Source organism: Amphiura filiformis, chromosome 18 (assembly GCF_039555335.1).
Source record: "Amphiura filiformis chromosome 18, Afil_fr2py, whole genome shotgun sequence".
NCBI lineage: Eukaryota > Metazoa > Echinodermata > Ophiuroidea > Amphilepidida > Amphiuridae > Amphiura > Amphiura filiformis.
In genome coordinates this window covers 33,560,061-33,582,834 of record NC_092645.1, presented here as the reverse complement: position 1 = coordinate 33,582,834, position 22,774 = coordinate 33,560,061, and the positions used below count along the sequence as shown (strand labels likewise).

At 33.8% G+C, this 22,774-nt stretch overlaps 1 protein-coding gene across 1 annotated transcript in view; it reads right to left on the bottom strand.

Moving 5' to 3' along the window:
- Positions 1–22,774, bottom strand: part of LOC140140136 (monocarboxylate transporter 7-like) — a 134,614-nt gene that overhangs the window by 29,604 nt on the left and 82,236 nt on the right. The window contains exon 2 of the mRNA XM_072161978.1: positions 15,494–15,818. Within this exon, the coding sequence (XP_072018079.1) occupies positions 15,494–15,713 (220 nt within the window). The 5' untranslated portion in view covers positions 15,714–15,818. The remainder of the gene's footprint in view (positions 1–15,493; positions 15,819–22,774) is intronic.

Genomic DNA, 22,774 nt, shown 5'->3' with positions numbered 1-22,774 from the left:
CAAAATTGCGCAATTATGCAATTTTCACTTTACCCCACCACTCAAGTGATAATAGCGCTATTTCGCTATTTTCAAAAATGGCCTTTAGACAAAATTGCGCAATTATGCAATTTTCACTTTACCCCACCACTCAAGTGATAATAGCGCTATTTCGCTATTTTCAAAATGGCCTATAGACAAAATTGCTCAATTTTGCAATTTTCACTTTACCCCACCACTCAAGTGATAATAGCGCTATTTCGCTATTTTCAAAAATGGCCTTTAGACAAAATTGCGCAATTTTGCCATTTTCACTTTACATCACCACTCAAGTGATAATAGCGCTATTTCGCTATTTTCAAAAATGGCCTTTAGACAAAATTGCGCAATTTTGCAATTTTCACTTTACCCCACCACTCAAGTGATAATAGCGCTATTTCGCTATTTTCAAAAATGGCCTTTAGACAAAATTGCGCAATTTTGCAATTTTCACTTTACCCCACCACTCAAGTGATAATAGCGCTATTTCGCTATTTTCAAAAATGGCCTTTAGACAAAATTGCGCAATTATGCAATTTTCACTTTACCCACCACTCAAGTGATAATAGCGCTATTTCGCTATTTTCAAAATGGCCTTTAGACAAAATTGCGCAATTTTGAATTTTTCACATTACCGCACCACTCAAGTGATAATAGCGCTATTCCGCTATTTTCAAAAGTCGAAAATGCGTATCTGTCTGACCTAACACGTAGCGGAATCGAAATGCGTAAACATTAGACGTAACAGTTCTGCACCCTTGCGATGGTCCAGAATTTCGAATCGGCAATGCATAAACATCAATTTCTTAAGAAAGACCTAACACATCAGACCTAACAGTTCACACTTCCTTACTTGCCCTGCGGGGCTCTTCCGTTGTGGTCCCACTGGGAGCATGTTCTCGAAACGTTTGGGCTGCTGCGTGCATGTTATTAAAAAATTAGCAGTTCACAGTTTCTTTCTTGCCCTGCGGGGCTCTTCCGTTCTGGTCCCACTTGGAGCATGTTCTCGAAACGTTTGGGCTGCTGCGTGTATGTTATGAAAAAATTAGCAGTTCACAGTTTATTTCTTGCTCTGCAGGGCCCTTCCGTTCTGGTCCCACTTGGAGCAAATAGAAACACATTTTGGCCGTAAATCCCCAGATGTGAAGGAAATGCGTAACCATCAGACCTAACACGTCAGACCTAAGAGTTCACACTTTCTTACTTGCCCTGCGAAAACTCTTCCGTTTTGGTCCCACTTGGAGCACGTTCTCGAAACGTTTCCGCTGCTGCGTGTATGTTATTAAAGAAATGAGCAGTTCAGTTTCTTTCTTACCCTGCAGGGCTCTTCCGTTCTGGTCCCACTGGGAGTATGTTCTCGAAACGTTTGGGCTGCTGCGTGTATGCGTAAACGTTGAACAGTAGAATGAAGAGGTAAAGTTAAATTCTCAAAATTTCTCAATAACAGTTCGCACTTAAACTGCATAAACATCAATTTCTTAAGAAAGACCTAACACATCAGACCTAACAGTTCACACTTCCTTACTTGCCCTGCGGGGCTCTTCCGTTGTGGTCCCACTTGGAGCATGTTCTCGAAACGTTTGGGCTGCTGCATGCATGTTATTAAAAAAAATTAGCAGTTCACAGTTTCTTTCTTGCCCTGCGGGGTTCTTCCGTTCTGGTCCCACTTGGAGCATGTTCTCGAAACGTTTGGGCTGCTGCGTGTATGTTATGAAAAAATTAGCAGTTCACAGTTTATTTCTTGCTCTGCAGGGCCCTTCCGTTCTGGTCCCACTTGGAGCATGTTCCCGAAACGTTTGGGCTGCTGGGTGTATGTTATTAAGGAAATTAGAATCTGGAAATTGCAAAATGTAGGGCAAAATTGCGCAATTTTTTTGAAAATAGCGGAATAGCGCAATTATCACTTCAATAAAGAGGTAAAGTGAAAATTTGAAAATTGCGCAATTTAGCGCAAAATTGCACAATTTTTTGAAAATAGCGGAATAGCGCAATTATCACTTGAATGAAGAGGTAAAGTGAAAATCTGGAAATTGCGCAATTTAATTGCGCAATTTAGCGCAAAATTGCGCAATTTTTTGAAAATAGCGGAATAGCGCAATTATCACTTGAATGAAGAGGTAAAGTGAAAATCTGGAAATTTGAAAATTGCGCAAATTAGCGCAAAATTGCGCAATTTAGCGCAATTTTTTGAAAATAGCGAAATAGCGCAATTATCACTTCAATGAAGAGGTAAAGTGAAAATCTGAAAATTGCGCAATTTAGCGCAAAATTGCGCACAAGTTATTGTCATAATTGCGCTATTTTCATTGAGCATTGTGAAAGATTCATAATTGCAACAAAATTGCGCTAATTTCAAAATGGGGTTGATAATTGCGCTAATTTGGAAAAGTTATTATCATAATTGCGCTATTTTCATGGAGCATTTTGAAAGTTTCATAATTGCAACGTTTAATTCATAATTGCGCTAATTTCAAAAGATGGTTGATAATTGCGCTAATTTCAACAAATTCTTATCATAATTGCGCTAATTTCAAAGCCTCACATTGATAATTGCATATTAGCAGTCAGTGTTGCTATTCTGTGTTAATATCGCTATTGTCAGTTCCAGCGCCTTTATGAATGCACCCCCGTTCGCATTAGACGCATCAACACCAGCGCGAGTGCATTGTTTTGTCTAATTTCATTAATTTGTCTAATTTTATGAACTTGTCAAAGTTCATTAACCATAAGTGTGCAATATTTGTTTGTCTTTTAACATGTCTTGAATGACAAATGAGAACAGTATACCATGGTAAAATCATTGACATGCAGTGATGTATTTAATTTGACAGCAAAATTTGAAATATTTAGTTATCGTTTAATTTGTCGTAAGTGGAAAAAGAGAACCATTATACCTTTATCATGATAAAACATTACAAACAATTTTGTATTGTCGTGTAATTGATGCATTCTTTTGATTTCACGAAGGAACTCTTGATAAACTTGATGCTATCATTGATTTACATGTACAGCCCTATTCCTAGTAAAAGTGGCACAATTGTGATTTTACCCTTTAGTTGTTAAGTAAGCATATCTCAAGATTAAAACAAGCAAATTGAACAGACTAAACGGCATTTTAGAGCTAAGTCTATGCCCTTGACGTTGATGTAAGCATTATGTCACAACGGTATTTTCTAATTGTCACAGAGGGCGCTTTTCACTTGCACAATTTTTTTTGAGACAGGCTGTATATCTGTGTTATATTACATAACACAACACAACACAACACAACACAACACAACACAACACAACACAACATAACACAACATAACATAACATAACATAACATAACATAACATAACATAACATAACATAACATAACATAACATTAAATTGAATTAAATAAAACACAACACAACACAACACAACATAACATAACATAACATAACATAAAATTAAATAAAATTGCATGAACTTATCTAAGTCTATAAGAATGTTATATCTGCACCATTATAGCTAATGTCAACCAGTTAGCAGACACTTTTCTGGACGCATGTTTTCAACAAGAATAGGAATATTACTTTTTGACAACTAACCACTCAATGTCTCTATTTTAAGTTCAATACATTATGCAACTCAACTACACAAATATTTTTGAAAATATGCTATCATAATGTTTGTAACTGTCAAAAATGCAGAAACAAATTCAGTCATTTATGGGACAAATACTAATATTTTTGTGCGACAAAGGGCGATATCTTAACATCTGAAGATACGTGACAATAGTATTACCTTGAATTAAAAGCTAACTACATCGGCAGGAACTACTTTTCCTTCCTTGTCTAGAATTTGAATGTAAAAACGGAATAATGACATGAAAGGCGTGTGCATTAGCCTTTGTACATCGAATATTGTGTGTTAAAAGTTGGTAAACATTTTGAGTGATGACTGAACCCTGCTTGGTATTATTATAATTAGAATTTTACCATCAAACGTTTGACATGAAAAGATGATCGACGAAATAGCTATCAAATTAAGAATGAAGCCGATCAAAGTCAAACAAAGGCTATTATCCTTGTTCCAAACCCAATAGGTAAAATTTCTGTTGCAGTATAACTTTCATTTTAAAAGCTAAAATTATTAATGATGAGAACCGCATAAAACTATCAATATTACAGGAATCTACCATGCATCAAATTCGATGTCTGGATATTTTGTCTACCAATTGTGTCTGATGTGAGACAATGAATAGAAAGTAATTATAGAACAGAGAAGTCTTCAGTTCGAGCTTGATCCATCCTCGAGTATTTTCTTATTTGAGGTGTTGATACGGTATAGAACAATCAATCAATCCATCCATCCATCCATCCATCCATCAATCAATCAATCAATCAATCAATCAATCAATCAATCAATCAATCAATCAATCAATCAATCAATCAATCAATCAATAAAAAACAAAACAAATTTGAATGAAGTGCACCAAACGTAACTTATTTCTAGTGCATTCTATGTAGGATATCTATTCTTATGTAGTATCTGATTGTAATATAATCATTCATGTTATGTGTTCAAAACATAACTACACAAAGAATCAACAAAAGGTTATCTTTTAAAGTGATTACAACTGCACAACTCATCGGAGGACAACTATTGCACGTATCTAATTAAATATCTGCATTAAGAATCATATTCGAGTTCCAGCTTGATCCATGCTTTATTGTTTAAAATTAAATTCAAAATTTGAAACGCCTCACCAACGTTGCCTTTTTATTATTAAAATTGTATGTATTTTTTGTCATTCTCCAAATTTTATTGAATAAATAAGAAAGTAACAAGCAGCAAATTGATGTAAATAATAAAACAGTCTATTTGTTATTGAAACCATGTCTTTTCAGAAATCGCTGTTTAGAGCATTGCACAATATTCCATTTTACAATACAATAATTGGCTATTCCATTTGAATCCATACACCCCTATGGAAGACATGACCTTATATTTTCACACGGGGAGGGGTAGATTTCAAATGGAGTCACCTGTTCACTTAACACCATTTGAAATTCACACACCATATTGAGAGACTAATGTCATGTCTTCCATAGAGGGTGTATGGATTCCATCTAGAATAGACCATTTTATAATATTAGGCGCAGTTGCAAATCCAGGGTGAATAAATCTTTTCATTTTTGAAAGCAGTCAAATTGTCATGACTATCTTCTCTAATAGCTACATACATTTTACATGTTTTACACACGTACTTGAAACCCGATATTGAAAATTGTGCCGTAAAATGTTTGCTCATTGCGGCTTAACGATTAGCTACAACCTTTAAAAGATGAAACATTCTCCCAATGAAAAAGACTAATTATTATGAATTGCCATATACTAATAATTATCTTGTTTGTAGAATATTTAGCATTGTCATCTCCCATTATTTATTTTATCTGATTTCAACAAGTAAGGTGTCATTTTAAAGCTAAAATCAGCAGTTTATCCTAGTGTTTAAATCTCCATTTTCATCTCCAGTAGTTATGTAGCAGAGTTGCGCAATGCATTCAACTTAAAATAGAGACATTGAGACATTTCAAAAAGTAATGTACATATTCTTGTTGAAAACATGCGTCCACTAACGTGTCTGCAAATCGGTTGACATTAGCTACAATGGTGCAGATGTAACATTCTTATAGACGAATCCAACGAGCCAAGTCATGGTCAGGATTTGGTCGGCCATCTTTGGGTCCCCGCAACACCAAAAACACGCTTAAAAATCGATGTTAGATTCTTTTGTGTTGTAAACTGTCTAAATTTTTTTGTCTATGTGTAACACGGGTGATATAATGCAGTTTAAAATACCCTCCAAGGCCGCATTATTTCACATTTTAGGTGAGATTGAGCCGACGGGGACCCAACTTTGGCAGCCATTGAGGTATAGGAATGCGTGAAATTGGATTCGTCTACAGACTTAGATAAGTTCATACAATTTTATCAGCAATATTAAGGTGACCGTGTTATTTGAGTAGGTATAAGTTAACTCAGCTGCAACGAGGTGATGGATCGAGTCAGAGTTTGGGTTGTAAATTATGGTAAACATCTATCAAAGTTTTATGTTATATGGCGTTGTGTTATGTTATGTTATGTTATGTTTTGTTATGTTATGTTATGTTATGTTATATAATGTTATGTTATGTTATGTTATGTTATGTTATGTTATGTTATGTTATGTAATGTTTTGTTATGTTATGTTATGTTATGTTATGTAATATAACCCAAATATAATTTAATTTTAATTAACAAGCAATCATACCCGGCGTCGGTAATATCGGAAACAAGAGAAACAAGGAAAGAGTATTGATCATATAATATGAGAAGAATACATTGAAAAAGTCCCAAGCATTACTACATGTAGTATCGGTCTTATACACCAAAGGACAGTCGTTAGTATTTTGTTATTAATTCATAAGAAGGTTTAAAATCCAATGTAGGGGACTGAATGTATTGAGTCATGTATTAAGACCAATGTGAAAAGGTCTATTTGATATAGAGGTGCTGAACGGGTTTTAGATAATGGCATTTCTATCTTCAATTCAAATCAATTTATGGGAAATAACATAAGTGGTGATTCACAAATAATGTGCTCTCAGTTCATTTTATTTTGCCGTTCAAGTGATATTTGATCACGACATAAGCTAATAAATGTGCTCGGTCAGCAGTTTTGTTCTTGGTATAATCTTGGCCTTGATCCATTGACTAAAATAATTTATTGTCTAAAAATGGTAATATTAATTTACCTATACAAATTCCAATGAATATTGAACGGTTCCTAAATTCGAAATATGCGTACTAGTGTAGCCTATATCTGAACAGACTGTACTGTCGTCATAATCGTAAAACAAAAAACAAAAAACAAAAAAAGCAGACATCAAATAATAATAATAGCCTAATAGAATCCGACTATTATTCGATAAATGATGAGTCAATCTCTTGTTCATGAAGCGTATAACCTACTGTGTAAAATGATGTCAAGTCAAAGCTGGTTGAAACAGCGCGAGGTTTAACACAGGTCTGTGTCGTTCCATAGGCATTCACATTTTTCTGGTGTTCGGGCTAATTTACTTCTTTACATGTTGTGTCATAACATAATTATATAAGTCAGACTACAAATATTTGACGTGTTGACCTTCCATGTATGTGTGTGGAGAAAATACTTCGAAACAGACTAAAGGCATTAATTAGGAAAACATAGTCATGAAAATAATTGATTTATCCTAAAAAACAAATATGCATGTACAACGAGGGATACTTAAATAATATGTGATGCATGTTTGCTGCGTATTTTGTACATTGTATATACGAACTTACGGCGGTGTACCTCAGAGGTACATATTTTACACCAATACTTTTGTGTAGTAGCAACGGTAGCACCTTGCAGTGTTAGCCTCTTAAAGTGTTCAATATATGACCCAGGGGCATATAGCAGTCAGGTGTGATATACCAGTAAAATAAGTTAAAAACATTACTATTATTATTACTATTTTATCACTATTACAAAGCTTAAACCAAACCAACTGATTTTTATCAACATATTTAACATTTTAGGCAAATAAATTCGGTGGTTTCTTACGGGAATGTTATTAGAACGTGGCTGTGAAAGATGTCATGAAATCGGGTGTCATATGTTGATCCTATAATATTAAATGATCTGAATTTCAGCTCTTCTGAATTTCACTATTGAAATCTCAAGGAGAACAAACTTGATTCAACGTAATCTTTGCATATATATATGTGACGTGTCATGTCAAAAGGAGACACTTTTGGGCAGGTTATCAATTTTGAGGTTTTTACATATCTTAAATATAGAGATATTTTGCTTCACAACACCGTTTTCCCCAATGAAATCGGAAATTCCTAAGCGAAGATATTGAGTTTGTAAGTTATGATATTATAAAATTGGAAATTGAGATATCGACCTTTAAAAATATTATTGACAATGTTGAGAGTATGAATTACCTTGAAAAATGCCTCCAAAAATACAAGATGCCAGTTATATTCTGGTCTGAAACTATCAGACAATATTTTAAACATTAATAACATCACAAATTCGCAACAAACCCAAATTTTGAAAAAATCTCCTCGAGCAGATTTTTGGCTATTTCTCCATTTACGATCCTGCCCAAAAGTGTCTCCTTTTGATATGACACGTCACATATATACATGTGTATTTGGCCTTGAAACTTAGTGTGTAGACTATCCAACCTAAATTGTCATCACTATCGTCTCTAATAGCTACATACATTTTACATGTTTTTACACACGTACTTGAAACCCGATATTGAAAACACGAATAGTACCGTAAAATGTTTGCTCATTGCGGCTTTACGATTAGCCATAACCTTTTTAAGATGAAACATTCTCCGAATGAAAAGACTAATTATTTTATAAATTGATATATGTAAATAATTAGCTTGTATGTAGAATGTTTTGCATTTTCATCTCCCATTAGAGCACCATTATAGTGTAAGAGTTTTAGTGATATATTGTGATCTTCAATGATTTATACAAGCGCGTGTCACTTTTAACCAAAAGGATGGAAATACAAATGTCTTATTGTGCTTTTTAAATCGATTTACATAATGATTGTGAGCATCGTTTCAAAAATGAAAAGATTTATTCACCCTCGATTTACTTCAATGGTTGCAACTGCGCCCAATATCATAAATGGTCTATTCCAGTTAAAATCCATACCCCTTCTATGGAAGACATGATATTATTCTCACACACAGGGCCATTTTTTCCATAGGGGTGTATGGACTTCAACTGGAATAACCAATTAATGTATTGTAAAATCTGAAAATTTGCAATGCTCTAAACAGCGATTTCTGTAAAGACATGATTTCAATCCAAATAGACTGATTTATTCTTTTCATCCATTTGCCGCTTGTTACTTTCTTATTAATTTTATTTCATAACATATGCAGAATACAATTTTATCAATAAAACATTTTATCATTAGGCAACGTTGTTGAGGCATTCAAATTTGAATTTAATTTTAATCAATAAAGAAAGCCGAAGTTTACTATGATTCTAAATGGATATATTTAGATAGAGACGTACAATGGTTGTCCTCCGATGAGTTGTGCAGTTGTGATCACTTCAGAAGATAACATTTGTCAATTCTTTGTGTTGTTATCAGTTAGCAACCTGGACAACGGATTCTTTTGTTCTGCAAGGCTCACTCAGTCATTTAATGAGGCAATACAAACGATCGAAATTGGTGTTGAAATGAGCAAAATTTTGAGTTACACCTTTTCAGTGTAAAATTTTTTCTCAGCCACATGAAAAGCAATAATTTTCATTTTTTCAGTAAATGGCTGGAAAAACTATAATGCTTGATACTGATTTTTTATAAAAATCCTGGTGTTAAACTTAGGCCTGAAATTCAATCATTTAGTGTAAGATATTCGATTTTTATAGGCTTCAGCTCGGCCCGCGAGCTTTTTCTTGGATCAACCTTTTAGCTTTTCAAAGTAATATAGTTCGCTAATGAAGGATTTTCCCCAACTTTCTAAAGCACATCACCGTGAGCTATATATCATAGTTTTGTCAGAATTTCCGTTTGATTTCACCATCTTTCACTGTCGGCTGACAAAATTTCTAAATCAACACGTGAAATCTAAAGGCTAGTACTAGCATTTTGGATCGATATCCCTGGGTTTAATAGGAATACCGGCATGGGTATAGTGTTGCCAGAACTTCAATATAGCAAAGAAATTCCCAGACCTATAGCGCTCCTACTGATCATGTTTAACCAGAACACCCAATTGGGGATTTAATCGCTGGTCGGGCAATTTGCTTTCAATGAAAAATTGACCTGGATAACAACAAAGGAAATATCGACTATTTCTACTGGTTGCTCTCGAGATAAAAGTACTCACCATTGCCTACTTTTACTTAGTTTGACATTTTCGGAGCATAAATCGAAAAAGGGTAAAACAAAAACGGAAATTCTGACAAAACTATAACATATAGACCACACGATGTGCTTTACAGAGGTGGGAAATATCTTTCTTTAGCAAACTATGTTAGTTTGAGACGCTAAAACATGAATTCCGTAAAAAGCTCGCAGGCGAATTCAAGGCCTATACAAATCAAAAATATCACACTAAAAGACACAATTTGATGCTTAATTTTAACACCAGGATTTTAAAAAAAATGTATATTCAAGCACCAAGTTTTTAACTGACATTACTGAAGAAAAAAAAATATTGCTTTATATTTGACCGAGAAAATTAATTTCATAGCAAAAGGTGTATCTCTGAATTGTGCTGATTTTTACATGTATCGATCGACTTTTAGCGCGACTAAGCATTTCTAAAGAATTGGTTGTCCAGGCGGCAGACTGTTATGTTTTAAATTACATGAATGGTTATATTACAATCGGATACCACACAATACATCAGAAATAAGTTGCTTTTTTGTACCTTAATCATCCTTTAAATTATTTATTTCATTAATTGATTGATTGATTGATTGATTGAATGATTGATTGTTCTGTACCTTACCAACATATTAAACAAGAAAATCTTCGAGGATGGATCAAGCCCGAACTTATTTTCTATATTACCTTCGTTTTCTCAGCGAATTGAGATGGTCAGTAAATACTTGAGAGCGACACTTCATTTAAATTTGTTTATTTCGTTGATCGATTTAATAACATATGCAGAATGATAAAAACTACATACACTTAAAGAGACCACTAATTTATTTGACTAAAAGGTTGTATAATGTTGAGAAAAATCAGTAGGTCGGGTTTGAGCTTTGTGATATGATAGTGATAATAATAATATTTACTGGTAGATCACACCTGAGCCCCCTCCTATATGCCCCTGGGTCATATATTGAACACTTTCAGCGGCGAACATTGGAAGGTACTACCATAGCTACTACACTTAAGTATTGGTGACAAATATGTACCCCTGGGGTACACCATTAGTAAATTTGTACATACAGTACAATAACATCCACGCATCGCAGTCTACCAGAGTTGAACTTATTATAGAAGTGTCCCTCTTTATATATACTGCGCCAAGAAAGTATCCTTCACTTTCAAAACTGAACCATATTGGGATAAATTTGTTTTTGTAATAGATGCACTATCTAATCCTGCACATTTTGACACCACATTGAATCCAATGTGACCTCAAGAAGTAAAGTTACAAGCAATTGAATAGACGAAGGTCCAGTTTTAAAAGTGACAAAAAGATTCCAACAACCGTACAAAGAGACTACACAGAGTCTACAATGAAGCTTTATTTAAAGCAATATTTATTTCAGTTTTTAGTTATCTGTACCTTTCATAACTTGCATTTTATTTGTCAGCTCTTTTGTTTCAGTTTTCTTTTGTTCCTTTTGTTTTTAATCAAAGGCACACACAAATTAGCCATTTACCACTCTCAAACCAGATGTCTAGTCCATTGGATTCAATGGGGTGCTATTAAAAAAACAAATTTACCCCAATATTGTTCAGTTTTGAAATTGTGATTATTTTTCCAAGTGTAAGGATACTGTCTTGGAGCAGTATATATTTGTTTTTTAGAATAAATCTATTATTTCTAAGATTATGTATTTCCCTAATTAACGCCTCTAGTCTGTTTCGAAGCCTTTGTTAAGAATCATAAGTAACCGAATTCTCTTATTTTATCGCCGATACTACAAACCACTGAGATCTACATATAATGCAACTTACAATAATGTCAAGACATAATTGTGATAAAAACACAAAGAAAATTAAAACGACGACGATAACTACACCAACAATACAACGCAACAACAATAATGTAAACATAAACAACAATAAAAAAAAAGTCGATGTAAAAGGTATATCTGAATGGTCTCTATTGTTTTCTAGAGCGCCTTTACATGAATGTCAGAAATTAGAATAAAGATCGTTTCACAAATAGTAAAGTGTAACAGAAACGTCCTTGCATTTCTCCCACATATACAAGATAAGCTATGAAAGGTCAACGCTTCTAATTCTTATACTGAAAAGTCCGACTTTTATAATTATGTTTTGACACAAAATTTTAAGTAACGAAATAAATTACCCCGAACACCAGATAAATGTCAATGATACCGACAAGTGATAAACCTCGCACTCTTTCAACCAGCTTAACCTTGACATCATTTTACACAGTATACGCTTCATGAAACACGAGATTGACTCATCATTTATCGAGTAATAGTCGGATTTTATAATTATTATTCTTGTCTGTTTTGGTTTGCGCGAGCCTTTTTAAGAATGATGTAATTTTGGTTATGTTACTTGCGTCACTATACTGGATCATTTCGAGATTACACTCTGTTCACATACAAGTACGCATATATTTTTGGTTAACCACACTCGCAAGGTACGCATTTTGAAAGACAAAATTACTTCTTTTGCTAGTATCGCTAATTTGAAAGTAAGTTATTTACATACGACTTCAAAGTTATTCTTATCATTCATTGTGTAAAGAATTCATTGGTTTGTTGCAATCTGTTTAGGTAAATTAATATTACCATTTTTTAGACAACAATTTGGTCAATGGATCTAGGCCAAAAGTATACCAAGAACAGAATAAGCCCAATCGCCATTCTAACTTTTTTTTTTTGAGAGAGCAGTTTTGGGACACCTCTGACATATCGGGAAAATTTATGTAATTATTATTAATTTTCTTATTATTGTCACAATTTTGATCATTAAAAATACCAAATAATTAATTTATAAAACACTAATATTTTTTATATTTGTTTTGAATATTGTAAAACATTTTAGATTATATTTTGAACGTACAAAAACCCAATATTTCTGAATTTTCTGAAAGGTCAAAGGACAAAGTGTCCTAAAACTGCAAAAACTGTCCTACAATGCCAATGCCAATGCCGATTGGGCTTATTGTAAATCAAGCACATTTAATACCTTACGTCTTGTGATCAAATATCACAAACGGCAAAATAAAACGAACTTACAGCACTCTATTTGTGAGTCACCACGTATGTTATTTTCCATAAATTGATTTGAATTGAAGATAGAAATGCCATTATCTAAAACCCGTTCAGCACCTCTATATCAAATAGACCTTTTCACATTGGTCTTAATACATGACTCAATACATTCAGTCCCCTATGGGTTCAGAGCAGAACCATTATCATTCGAAATTGCTGAATGTTATCAAAAATGCTCTGTCACCGGCTAACTGAATGCTTACTGCACAGTACATTCCTGATCAATGACCCCATTCTTACTTCTTAACATTGGATTATAAACCTTATAAATTAATCTCAAAATGCAATGAGTTTTCCTATGGTGTACAAGACCGATACTTGTTACGTTTAGACTTATTCCAATGCATTCTTCTATTATTATTATATGATCGGTACTCTTCCCTTTACCATCGATTTATAGATGGTAGGGTTGAGAATGCATTTGTTTCATAAGAACCAACAACTTTTCCAGATAATATAATATTTGAAGTTTTCGATTCAATATTCGAAATTATCCGAAATGAAAAAGAACAAAATATCAATTTGGTTACATCGTGAAAAGGTGAATATTGCTACCTTCTGGTTGATCGCATTTGCTTGAAAATAATTATGCTTTGAGTGCATCATTATTAATATTTGGAATAAAAAATGCTTTAATATTGTCTGATACATTATAAATTATTGTATATAACATGAGCGATAACATTTTAATTAAATGACAGTCATGTATGTTGAGGGGAACATCATTTAACTTGAAAGATAATAAAAAAAATGAAACGAAATGAAATCATAAATGAAATGAAATGAAATGAAATGAAATGAAATGAAATGAAATGAAATGAAATGAAATGAAATGAAATGAAATGAAATGAAATGAAATGAAGCAAAAATAAAATATAACTTTGATAAAGGTTTTACCATGATTATAACCCAAACTCTGACTCGATCAATCACCTCATTGCAGCTGCGCTTTAAAACTACTCAAATAACACGGTCAACTAATTTACCAATGAAATCGCATGAACTTTTCGAAGTCTATAAGAATATTACATCTGCACCATTTAGCTAATGACAACCGGTTTGCAGACACTTTACTGGACGCAGTTTGTTCATTTGCTGTGTATATATAGCATTCACGATAAGGAACGCGTACACTGGTATCTTAATTGTCCTTGAATCATGTCATGTATTGTTATGTGATTTCAATTATTGTAATTGGTCAGTAATTCTCTTGTTAGCATTTGGCTATTCCAATTAAAATGCATTCTCCCCTACGGAATACATGACTTAAAGGGTGTAGATTTCAAATGGAGTCACCACCCATTCAGGTAAACCACATGTTAAATTCGTACTCTCTATGTGGAAGCTCAAGGTCATGTCTTCCATAGGTGGGTGTATGGATTTCAATTGGAATACTCATTTTACCCCTTCACATGTAGTAAGTATAGCATCATCATAGTCATGCTTTAGAATATGAATGTAATTTTCACGAAATTCAACATTTACAGATGTGTATTAAAAGGCTTAAAATACTAAATACAGTTTTATGCTAAAAAGTGCAATGATTTATATACGCAGGCATAACCCACAAGCCTCAGCACACTTTACAACAATTCGTTGACCATTGTGCTTCAAGACACACCATATAAACCAGGTGGTGGATGACATGATCGAGCCGGCAACTTGTGAAACCGCCCGGCCGTATGGCATTTTCCAATATACTTGGTTAGTTTTGTGGGGTTCATTATCGAACCCCAACGGTTTTAGCTTGTATTTATATTACTTATTAACATAGGCCCATTTGTTTGTGATATTTCAAGCGTTTTAAAATTTCAAAATAATCCCATTCAATTACACGGTTGACGATGAAAATTTACTGAATTTAGAGAATGCAATGCGGCCACCACCTGATATAAACCATTGAGTAACAAACGTCAGTCGTTTTGTGCAATAGTATAACTGTCTGTTTGGTATTGTCTGTCTGGCCTTACAGTTTGTGAGTCTGGCTATTTCTACTTAGCTGTTTGTGTGTCTGTATCCCAGACGGCTCAGTATACAAATGCCCGAATATGGGTCTCATTTGCATAATGGGTCTCATTTTCAATGTTTCAATGTTGGAATATTGGCGCTGATTAAGCTGCTGCCTGCAAATTGCATTGTGTCCGTTTAGTTGTGTTTAATGTACAATTCTAGCAATTTGACCTGCGGGTCACCATTCGAGTTTGAAATAAAACCTTCCTAACCTTCCTCATTTTCGGGCCTCTAGTATAATAATGGCCCCTCTTTCTAGGTAAATTTTGGTATCAAATTGTTTCCAGATTTTTCGGGAAAATTTTTTCCTAAATTTGGCCAAAATCTGGGCTTCATGTATAGAAATTGGTCAAATAATTGTGGGTCCACATCCGGATTTTCAATTCTCAGGTTTTTTTGTGTTGTTTTGTTTTTAACAAAATAAAATTTTACATCATGCACTTACTGATTGCAGCCGTACTTCCGCCAAACGTGTCTAGCAAGGGTAGAAGCAGCTCCCCGAAGCTCATGACCATCCCCATGAACGGAATGTCCAGGATAAACCCCGCTACAACAATGAGCCATCCTCGCCTATTGAAGCCACGAAAGGTACCGTGACGAAATGAATCTCTAGCTGGTTCTGTGATAGGGAGCTTCTCAGACGAGTCGGACATAGGTGGCCTCATCACCGGAAGATCGATGTCAAGGTTGATGGTCAGACGATCACGGGAATCTGATGTTGATGATTGACAGGTTGGTATCAGTGGTGTACCACTGGTATTTGTAGAGTCCTGTAAAGAGACAGACATACACAACATTAATCCCTTGGACACTACTGGTCATCTAACAGCATTTCTGATTGGTTGCTAACTTAAAATGCTCCTTTCAATTATGACTAGGCTTTAAACTATTTATGGTCAAACTTGCATTTGCAGATGATCTTACTAATACCGTCCTTGATTGGTTAAGGTAGTATGAACGGCTAATCAAGCTTGCAGCAAAATAGCCACAATAGCAAAAAGGAATTGTGTATTAATTTAAAACTTAGAGCAAACTAAAGATAAGTCTTCACTCCACCTATTTTTAGAGTTTCGTAAAAAATTTACCATTTCTTATGTATTTCTTTTTTTTTTGAAAATTACCTAAATTTTTCCACATTATAATTTTTTTTACCAACATGGAGTGTGATATGGTTTCCAAACTTTCAGGGATGGTGTATAAGCTTAATATCTAAATTCTCTCGCCAGCTTTTTTGGATAAAGTGTTTAATTTTTTAGAAAATTAATTTTTTAATTGTTGATTTTAGGGAAATTTAGAAACACCTATAACTTAAAATAGAAACACTTAATTAAAAAAAGCTGGCGAGAGAATTTTCTAAATTTGATTACCTTTCATATGACACCTTGTTTGTTGAAATTGGAACTATAGTTAGCTCAAAAAAATTCTAGAATTTAGGTAATTTAGTGTTTCTAGAAAAAGTCAAGAAAATTGAAAAAAGTACTAACATTACCATTTTATATCTCCTTTGTTAAAGCCAATATCTTAGAACAAATTGCTGTCCTTTATTAATTAGTATTTTTGCAATAAAATAAATTAAAAACCAGATTTATGCAGTGGGTATAAAGGAGAGAAAATCACATTTAAACAAATTACTTGTTTTCAAAAATTTAGCTGATTTGAAGAACTTGGCAACATGCCAAAAACATGCTGTGTGTAAAGTCTATGGGGTTTTCCAATCACAAAAAATTACATAAGTCAAAAACCCTCTTTTGGAAAAAATTAAAAATTGGCAGGTGAGTTTTTCTCACCCATCTCCACATTCTGTATAATTTTCAAGCAAATCTGAGCATGACACCGTAGCCGTTCATATTCATTTTGGCCAATCCGCAGGTAGTTCTCATTGGGTTAGGTGATATTGAATAGCAAAGTAGAAGGGGCGTACTGTTACACATCACAGTCGTAAATTAAATAAAAGACAAAATACTCAACGAATGTCAAAAACCGATATAATATGTGCAAGTTCTCGTTTCTCTTGTTGAACTGAAAAAGGGCACAGATGATACCTGCATGCAGAAATAGAACTAAACCCCATAAGTTTTAGTTCTGAGAAACTTTCAATTATATAATAATAATATTTTAAAAAAACTGCCAACAATTATACTGTTATTCTGCCTGTTGTTGAAAATATGCTTTATGCGTAATTTTTAAAGCTCTGATCAATATAGTTACTGGTGAGACTTTATCATGGGTTCTATCTTAAAATATCCCATTTAAAACCAAATTTTTACTTCTTGGTTTTGCATTATGATATTCAACACTATGCTGATCTAAAGCAAAATATTATACCAATCATTTCATTATTTTTGGTGGCTCTGAAAACAGCCGTTTATTCTGCGGCAATGGAAATGTGAACACATTTTTGCAAATATCGAAGAGATAGAGTAGACAAAATAATATATTTTAATGCTTGTCTTTTATTGGGACACAAGACATTTTTCTGCTTTGCCTAGTCATAATCATTCATTTCATGAAATAAAACTAAATAAATGCATTTTGATTCAAACAAATTGATCTGTTACCAAAAACCCCTCAAAAAACCAAGCCTCTTCAATTACAAAGAAGACAAATAAAACAATCATTATAGCTTTAGAGAGACACTGGGTACTTTTAATTGTTCAGTTTCTCATCATCATTAATATGTCATGCTCGAATTGTAATTCTTATTGATTTTAGTCTCATGACGGATTGCCACGCAATTAAACTAATCAAATTAAAGAATTTTCCGCACAATTACGAAAATACAAATCCTTAAGCTTTTTTGGTTTCTCAACGCCACAAATGTTTTTTCACACCTGAACTTTCCTATTAATTGAACATTACATGCGAGACTTAATATAATAATAGAAACATAAACGTCATAGAGCATCGTGAAGCAAAGTCCAAAAAAAAAAATTGAAAAGATCCTATGCGTTCGCAATGGAAATCCCCTGTCTGGACATCATCGATATGGGTCATAATAAGGAGGTCACTGAGTTGAGTATCCTCTTGGACGGCAATCCAGGTGCTTTTTAATGACGATATAAACATGTTAAAAAAAAGTAACTAACCCCCCTTAAATAATGACCATTATTCAAAAACGGGTGGTTGTATTACAAATCTGTAAAATGTGTTGGAAGCAGAATTTATATCTGCGCATTTTGACACCTCATTTGATACGACAGCCCAGAAAACAATAAAACACCGGTCAATTTAATGTAGTGAGGTCCAGATTTGAAAGTTGCACTTACATACAAATTTTACAATACAAAAACACTCAGATATCATTACACAGATTTCCTTCCATTACAGTGAATGCAAAATCAATAGAATTTACTGCAACTTTCAAATCTTGGGCTACATTGATTTAAATGTACGCTGTGACGTCAATATTTGGTCAATTGCTACAAATGAGATCTCAAAATGTGCAGAAATAAATTCTGCTTCCAACGCATTTTACAGATTTGTAATACAATCATCCGTTGTTGAATAATGGTCATTATTTAAGGGGGTTAGTTACTTTTTTGAGATGTTTAGTTCTGACAATGCATAAATGGGAAAGCATGAGTACTACGGTAGTCTGTACTTTCCCAGAACTAAGTATTGCAACATGTTTCAGTAACATGTAAAAGTAATATGTTTCACTTTTCATTACAACATTAGATGAGAAAAGGTTGAACATTAAAGGAGTGGTTAACCAATACTCAGTGATTGTTTTCACGTTTGGCCTGTAATGATATTATGCGGTTTGATGGTCTAAAATATATATTTTTAACAACCGCGTCTGAGAATCTTAAATCTTAATCCTCATACCAAGACATAGCATATTGTAAGAAATACTGTCATGATATACACAACACATTATTTTGAGAGAATAGACGAATAGACTGTGCTTATTGTTCAAACTGGTACATGCACACCAATTCTAAAGGGTTTAATTTTGGGTTATGTTTGAACTTTGAAATAAGCCCAATCGGAATAAGAAGTTTGCAATGCATTGTGGGACAGTTTTTGCAGTTTTGGGACACTTTGCCCTCTGACCTATTGGGAAAATTAAGAAAAAATGGTTTTTGTGCGTACAAAATATAATCTAAATGTTTAACAAGAATGAAAACACACCCAAAAAATATTATTATTGTATAAATTAATTATTTAAATATTTTTAATGATAGCATTATGACAATAATAAATAAATTAATAATAATTACATCAATTTCCCCGATATGTCAGAGGTCAAAGTGTCCCAAAATAGCCCGAAGTTACAATGGCGATTGGGCTTATTGTGATGCTTCAGACGTTAAATTCAACATCAGTTCAACGTCAGTTATGTCCTTCGTGATGGAGCAGAATGGGAAAGGCATACAATTATTATACCATTCTCTTTATCTCAGGGGATAACACACCAAATTAATATCACAGACACAATGATACAATCTCTATACCACGCTGATGTTTTTGAAGTCACCATCTCTGGAATCAATTTACAAATACTAAGCATGTTTGTACCAACATGTATTGTTCATGCCAAGGAATCAAAGATTTTTTAGACTTTGAAATTGCACTTGTCATTCGCAGAGAAGGAAAATAATCTTGTGAACTTTACAGGTGGTATCTGTCCGTGCTTGCGTGTGTGCTCGAAACTCATTGAAAAGCACTTCTCAAAAAGCCCGCTCATAAAGTCAAATGATACTCTCTTTACCTACAATACTTAGCAATGCTTACACCTTTTGTTAATTTGCTCAGATAGGACCGTTTGATGTACTTTACAACTAGCATTCGAGCGCTTCAACTTGCTCGGATCAATGGGTGATCAAAAGAAGGGCATGTGTAAGCGACTACTCCCTTTTGTTTGGTCAAGTGGGTTAGTGGTCACACTTAAAGACTCTACCTTAGGCGCTTTATTTGAATAAACATTAGTGTATATACTCTTAAGGTGAGACTTGATGCATATACAATATATATTATGGATGCGTGACAACAATTACGACTACAACTAGACTCTCGGGCAAGTAACGTACACTCGTACACAATATCAATGTATAATAATTATAAGTCAATTTATTCATTCTTTATTCCAAATAATTCAAGAAAATAAATAAAAGCAGAAGTCATGGTTGAAATAAATATTTATTCCATTAAATTATTAACCTTATGTATAAATTCATATTATAAACACGGTGATAAAAATAACCAATACAAGATATAGTTTGTAAGTCACTATCATCACATCGTTGAAATTGCTATAGTCTTTAGTAATACGCATCGTATATTGGGCATCGAGTAGCACTCTACCAAAAACGTGAGTGATCATTCATTACCATTGTACCTGAGTTCAATTTATGACGAAATTCAATACTACTCGAGTTTGTACGAGACACTATGATCTTAAGTATCCTCACCTGTCAGTACACAGTTCTATATACCAATATATATGTATTGCGAAGAATGACCTTTAGATGTGTTAGGTACAAAAACTCATACTCCACAGCTTGAGGTCAAAAATGTGAGCCTTGATTGTTGGATGTAAGTTATCCAACCATGCCAGTGGCATTGAGACCATTAATTGTCTCATAGCGAGAAATAATACGATATGGGTGAAAAGAGAAATAAAATTGTTGATACGACGAATGCGCCAATTTTGTTCAAGGCGCATTTCACTGAGAAAAAACTGTGTTAACAGAGGTCCAGTGGGCTATTCCAGTTGAAATCCATACACCCCCAATGGAAGACATGATCTTCAGACCTTGATCTCCTGCATATATAGATTTCATTTGTAGTCACCCATCAAAATTGATGTACTAATCATTTTGATACAGCTTGTAAACCCCATTTGAAATTTACACTCCTAGGTTGTATATATGGAAGAATATTAAAGGTCGTGTCTTCCATAGGGTGTATGGATTTTAATTGGAATATCCCATTGGCATTGATGGTGCAATTTACCATAATTCATACTGATGATATTAGGAGAAGAATTTCAAGTTTATCAAATTTCAAAATTTTCAGAACAGCGATACATTCAAATCTACATGGTACTTAGTTTCAATTTGGCACAAATAGGCCCAGTATTATTGGTCAGTGGGTCTTACAACCGTCTAACGCGTCTTGCAATAAAATTCTTCCTCCCTCGGAAGTGGTAAGTCGTGTACACCCGTGTGCAAATGTCGTGCTTTGCCCTGTAAGGTGACACCTGGTTTACACGACTTGTGTCATGCAATTAATCGAATATTGTATTATAACTTTAATAGAATAATCTTTTGAGAGCGTACAAGTGTAAGATGTTTCAATCTTACGTAATTCCGATTTTAGTGAGTGATATAAGGGGCGAAATTCGGGATATTATAAATGGGTTTTCAGGTGATCTGAATCATTAATGAAACGGGACGTATGAACTCTAAACAGGCACTATGAGCCAAATGATCTCAACTCCTATGGCAAAGTCAACAACCTCAATAAAACAATCATAGGGCAAAATTTGACCTCAAGTTGCAGAGTATGACACATGTATGAGGTTTTGTACTCAAATTTTCAAATGTCAAGCAATGCATGTATTGGGGTTAAAAAAACTGTGCCGTCTGTGCCCCTGATAGATGAGTAGATGAGCATGTTGTGGATCCTAGTGAACACGTATGCACGCTTGAATATTTCACTTAACTTTCAGATATGATTCGTCATTTTGAGACAATTTTCCATGATTTATTAATATATATAGTTTTAAAATCATTTAAAGTAGTAAAAATGACAGAGGATGACTAAAATAGGACCAACAAATCAGCAGCATCAATATAGATGACCCTAATTTTCCACCTAAATTGCGTATAATTGTAAAACGAACCTAAAAACACCTCATATTTTAGGAGCTTGCTATAGCAATGTATACACTTAACAACTTGTTCATTTGCTCAGGCTAGACCGTTTCATGTACTTTGCAAGTAGCACTCAAGCGCTTCAATTTGCCCGTATAATACCAACAAGTAAACATCATTATTAAAGTGTTGTTCTATTAATGTCTACTCTTAAGGTGAGATTTTACCCAAATATATTATGCATATGTGATGTGACAAGTAGACTCTCGGGCAAGCAACGTACACTCGTACACCATATCAATGTATAATAATTTATAAGTCAATTTATTCATTCTTTATTCCAAATAATTCAAGAAAATAAATAAAAGCAGAAGTCATTGTTGAAATAAATATTTATTCCATTAAATTATTAACCTTATGTATAAATTCATATTATAAACACGGTGATAAAATAACTAATACAAGATATAGTCTATAAGTCACTATCATCACATCGTTGAAATTGCTATAGTCTTTAGTAATACGCATCGTATATTGGGCATCGAGTAGCACTCTACCAAAAAACGTGAGTGATCATTCATTACTATTTTACCTGAGTTCAATTTATGACGAAATTCAATACTACTCGAGTTTGTACGAGACACTATGATCGTAAGCATCCTCACCTGTCAGTACACAGTTCTATATACCAATATATTTGTATTGCGCAGAATGACCTTTAGATCTGATGGGTACAAAAACTCATACTCTACAATTTGAGGTCAAAATGTGAGGCTTGGCTGTTGGTTGTAGGTTATCCAACCTTGCCAGTGGCATTGAGAGTATTTTGTCTCATAGCGAGAAATAATATGATATGGGTTAAAAGAGAAATAAAATTGTTGATACGACGAATGCGCCAATTTTGT